Source organism: Rutilus rutilus (genome assembly GCF_951802725.1).
Source record: "Rutilus rutilus genome assembly, chromosome: 13".
In the NCBI taxonomy this organism is placed as follows: domain Eukaryota; kingdom Metazoa; phylum Chordata; class Actinopteri; order Cypriniformes; family Leuciscidae; genus Rutilus; species Rutilus rutilus.
In genome coordinates, this window is record NC_140218.1 from 1669587 (window position 1) to 1675586 (window position 6000).

General features: G+C 40.6%; 1 protein-coding gene across 1 annotated transcript in view; it reads left to right on the forward strand.

The window, feature by feature from the left end:
• col24a1 (collagen type XXIV alpha 1 chain) overlaps positions 1–6000 on the forward strand; it is a 111615-nt gene that overhangs the window by 22098 nt on the left and 83517 nt on the right. The window contains exon 4 of the mRNA XM_084428463.1: positions 4645–4698. Coding sequence (XP_084284589.1) covers positions 4645–4698 — 54 coding nt within the window. The remainder of the gene's footprint in view (positions 1–4644; positions 4699–6000) is intronic.

Consider the following 6000-nt stretch of genomic DNA (forward strand, 5'->3'; position numbering starts at 1 on the left):
CACAGCTGACACAGGCAAACACACACAGCTGACACAGGTAAACACACACAGCTGACACAGGTAAACACACACAGCCGACACAGGTAAACACACACAGCTGACACAGGTAAACACACACAGCTGACACAGGCAAACACACACAGCTGACACAGGTAAACACACACAGCCGACACAGGTAAACACACACAGCTGACACAGGCAAACACACACAGCTGACACAGGTAAACACACACAGCTGACACAGGTAAACACACACAGCCGACACAGGTAAACACACACAGCTGACACAGGCAAACACACACAGCTGACACAGGTAAACACACACAGCTGACACAGGTAAACACACACAGCTGACACAGGTAAACACACACACAGCTGACACAGGCAAACACACACAGCCGACACAGGGAAACACACACAGCTGACACAGGTAAACACACACAGCTGACACAGGTAAACACACACAGCCGACACAGGTAAACACACACAGCTGACACAGGCAAACACACACAGCTGACACAGGTAAACACACACAGCCGACACAGGTAAACACACACAGCTGACACAGGCAAACACACACAGCTGACACAGGTAAACACACACAGCTGACACAGGTAAACACACACAGCCGACACAGGTAACACGTGCTAGAAGAGTTTTAGTTCTGTTGTTTTAAAAGACCATCAAGCGGTATCTCTGGTCGTAATCAGTCCTTCACTGACCAATCAGCGTTCATTAGCAGAATGCTAGCGTGTTATGGGCAACAACAACTCAACCTGTAAGAAATCTAAAGGACATAAGTACTCGTTCATTCAACTTTCGACCTATAACCCATGTTGAACTTGCAAAACCTACAATCAAATCTGAGATTTCTCAACAGCAATCGGGTGAAAGAGACACATTTAGCCGTCTAGCCCCATAGACTCCCATTCATTCTGCACTCATGGGCGATCGCCCCCAGTGGAGCTCTGGTGGAACTACAACCAACATTCGGTACAATAGGACTTAATAGGGAGTGGCCAGGCTCTCCGTAGACGGGCTCTGTTATTATTTAGAAATGAAAGCGCTACATCTGCCATACAGCGCTATTTTGGCTGTGGTGAATCACGTGTCAAGCATGCCGCGTCACCATGGAAACAAGAGATCAACATCGTGATGTCTGTCAGTCGTCTATCGGCCCAACCCTAGTTGTTATGATGACATAAATCTTTGTTATTCAGAATTTTTTTTAAAATATTTTTTTATATATTGTGTTGTAAAGTTGTGTTACATTTTTCTTCCATTTCAGCACATATACGCCACTTGCTTTGGTGTATAGAAGTAATTCTAAGTAACCTGTTCAGATTGCTTAACAAACTGATACACACACTAAGAACGTTCTACGTCACTGTTATGTTATATCAACGCTCATAATGTCGTCAGCTTTTTCTACATTCAATTGTTTAACCAACATTTAAAATAGAGTCGACAAGACAAAAGTTGCATTGTTACAGTGAGGTTAGATTGTGAGAGCTAAGATTCAGCAGTGTTTTTAATGACTAAACATGTAGGTTCAGCTACGGCCTTCAGATTTCTCAGAGTTTCCACAGATCTGGCCCTGAACGCAGCTGCATGGCCCCCAAACGTTTCGTCTTCTCTGATAGGCTGTGCACGACTAACCTCCGTTCCAGATGTTCCTACACACACTTCTGTCAATAAGCAGCCAAAACATAAGAGACAGATTAGGAGGACGACTGTTGCTTTCAAAAACCTGTGAGTCTTTGTTATGTGGGTCTTGAATAATGGTCGTCATAACACAGAGCCATCTCAGGGAGTTTCTTCTCTGCCAGTCTCGCCTTATGTTTTTACACATTTATTTATTTATATTTATTTATTTATACACATATACATATGTAACGGAGGCCAGTTAGTAGTCGCTGTGCGAGTAAACCTCACTTCTCTGATCTCAATAATCTTTAGCCTCATTGTTAAAGCGCAGGAGACCCGGGTTCGAGGCCCGCACAGAGCGGGGCGAGTAGGACCCGATGGAGGGGGTACACATACATATATGTACTGTATATGTATGTGTATATAATTTATACAATGTAATATATATATATATATATATATATATATATAATTATAATAAAATAACTAATAATAATATATAATATTATATAATAAGACAATGATATTAGATACATTTCATTCATAATAATATTAGATTATCTATTAGATACACAAAATATTATAATAATATTATAACATAGTAAATAAAAATATAAAATTATAAAAATAATCTTGCAAATATATATATATATATATATATACTGTAAATATAATTGTGTGTGTGTGTTTTAGTAATGCTTATTAAATTGAGTAATTAAATAAATAAATGTATTTGTTATATTTTTATTATCATTATTTTTAAAGCTATATCGCCCAACCCTATTACTATGGCACTATGTTCTGTTTAAGCTGCAATGAAATAATAATTACAATTGTGTGCACTCTCATAATAGGAGTGGACCTATATTAATGTCTGATGTTGGTGTTTTGCAGTAATCCGTGTGCTTAACCATCTCCTCACCGTGGCCATCTGAGCTGCTCTGCGTTAGATAGTTAGCAGATGCACAGTTGTTGCAAACACTAAAGTTTATACTTTTATTGTCTCCAACTGTTGGCAAACATCACGACTATAGCGCTTCCACCTGTGGACACCTAACCCTAACCCTATCATCCAAACCAGTGTGAGTTTTTAAAGGCCTTTTACAAGACTTTTTACCAGAATGTTCTGAACGATTCAGGGTTGTTTAGTTAGCGCTGCTCCAGGCTCATTCCTCACAGGATCATGAGCATCAGTGCAGGTTAATGGAAGCTTTCAATGGAAGGTTTTATAGATGTAGTTTAGCGCTGTGTGACGAGACACTTTGTCAGTCTCTTGGTTTCATCATTGGTCCGAAACCCTGCTGCACATTTCTGTTTATTAAACATTAAAAATGTTCCTGCGATTCTGTCAGATTTTGTGCTGAGTTAAGAAACAACTTTGCTACGTGGTTCCATCCATCTATCTATCTATCTATCTATCTTTCTATCTATCTATCTATCTATCTATCTATCTATCTATCTATCTATCTATCTATCTATCCATCCATCCATCCATCCATCCATCCATCCATCCATCCATCCATCCATCCATCCATCCATCCATCCATCCATCCATCCATCCATCCATCCATCCATCCATCCATCCATCCATCCATCCATCCATCCATCCATCCATCCATCCATCCATCCATCCATCCATCCATCCATCCATCCATCCATCCATCCATCCATCCATCCATCCATCCATCCATCCATCCATCCATCCATCCATCCATCCATCCATCCATCCATCCATCCATCCATCCATCTATCTATCTATCTATCTATCTATCTATCTATCTATCTATCTATCTATCTATCTATCTATCTATCTATCTATCTATCTATCTATCTATCTATCTATCTATCTATCTATCCATCCATCCATCCATCAATCCTTCTATCTATCTATCCATCCATCCATCCATCCATCCATCCATCCATCCATCCATCCATCCATCCATCCATCCATCCATCCATCCATCCATCCATCCATCAATCCTTCTATCTATCTATCTATCTATCCATCCATCCATCCATCCATCCATCCATCCATCCATCCATCCATCCATCCATCCATCCATCCATCCATCCATCCATCCATCCATCCATCCATCCATCCATCCATCCATCCATCCATCCATCCATCCAAATACTTTTATTCATAAGGATGCATTCAATTGATCAAAGTGACAGTAAAGGCATTTATAATGTTACTGGTACAAAAGATTTCTAGGTAATAAATGCTTTAAAAATTCAATAAAGACATTTGATAAATGCAAATAAATGCTGTTCTTTTGAACTTCCTATTCATCAAAGAATCCTGAAAAATAAAATGTATTGCAGTTTCCACAAAAATATGAAGCAGCACAACTGTTTTCAACACTGATAATAATCATAAATGTTTCTTGATCATCAAATCATCATATTAGAGTGATTTGTGAAGGATCATGTGACACTGAAGACTGGAGTAATGATGCTGAACATTCAGCTTTGATCACAGGAATAAATTACACTTTACTGTATATTCACATAGAAAACAGATGATTTACACTGAAAAAATAGTGCACAATTTTTTACTGTATTTGTGATCAAATAAATGCAGCCTTGGCGAGACTTTTTTCAAAAACATAAAAAATTGTAATTATTCAAAGCAATTGATTTGATTTAAAGCAAACAAAAGCGCTCATCTTCACTTGTTTTGGACATGTCCTGCTCTGTATTTAATATTTCTCCATGTTTTCACACTGTATGTCATCTCAGATCTCTATCCACGAGGCCACTCATCTCTCAGTAATCGTTCGCATCGTTGGCACTCATTGATCTGTGTTTGGTTTGAGCTTTGATTCGTGGAGCTGAAGGCAAGCGAGCGCTTCTCTCAGACGGCAGACGGGGTTTTCTGTGTTGAGAAAGCGGGAGTCAGACACGCGGTTCCAATTACACAGTCTTTCTTGTGATGTTAAGAAACAGTTGTTCATGAATTGATCTCTCTTTCTGCTCATCTCTGTTTCTCTGCAGGGTCCCGCCGGCCCCCCGGGTCTCCCCGGACCCCCTGGAAAGAGAGGACCGCGGGTACGTTATAACGGATCAATGTTTGGTTACGGATTCACACTGCATCTGTCAGTCTCCTCGGCTGTGAACCGCTCCTGGTGCACGCCTGGCAAATCCGCCATTATAATAGCAATCCGCCATGGAACAAGCACGGGAATTCTTAAAGGGAATGTGAGATGTCGCTCTGATTGGTTTATTTCACGTTACGCCCAAACCACACCTATGAGTAATGAAGCTACTTCAGACCAACACATTTTAGATTAGCGTCGGGCACAAGAGTCATTTATCCCGCCGGTATAATAGCAACAGCGCCCGAGACCCGCCCACAAAGATACTTGCATTTCACGCTTGATACTTGCGTTTCAGATCATTAAAATAGGGCCCATAGACTCGTTCTTACGCACTAGAGCACGTTCACACATGCGCACTCTTCAAAAACGACACTTTAAATCTCTTGACAAACTAAAAGACGTAAATTACATTTGTGTGTATTCTAGCTAAAAGATATAGGTTGTCCTGAATGTCAGCTTGCTTATTTTGCTGAAGATCAGGATTTATTGAGTCCACATGTCATGCAAACAAGAAACTGCTTCTAACCACAGGTCGAGATCTGTCGCTCCAAACACACAACTCTGTGACGCTGTTTGCGAATGTTTGTTAGAACGATGGTTTCGGGAAACACCGACTCGTTGAGCTGCTGATAACGACGGATCTTGCGAACATATTTGGCTAACGATGCTTTCGGGAAACGCACCCTTGTTTAGTTCCTGTCTCTATGAAGCCCCTCCTTCTGAAAAGCACACTGTGCTCTGATTGGTCAGCTGGAGCAGTGTGTTGTTATTGGTCGAGCGCTTCGAGCGTGTTTGGGAAATGTCCCGCCCCTTACCATAACCACCAGTTTAACACACTACTAACTAACTCAACCAGGCCCCGTCCCTTTATTCTGCATATAAATTATTATAATGAGGAATATTGTGACGTGTTGATATGAAGATACAATGGAGGCGTTTCAGGGAGTTCAGAAACACTGACACTGATGTAGAGAAGAACTCTCATGCTCAAACAACAACATTACACACTAAAAGCAAAAACATGCTTCTTGAGTCACACACACGGCTGCTGTCAGTGATGTAATTCAGTAAATGATTGATGGTTTATTCTCAGACGCCGTCTGTCAGGATCATTCCTGATCATCTGAGACGTGCAGTGAGACTCTGTTAGCTCAAGACTAACTCTGTTCAGAAGCACTAATAGTGAGTCGATACAATTCTGTCATCATTTACTCACTGACTTTCTTCCATGAAACACAAAAGCAGATCTTCA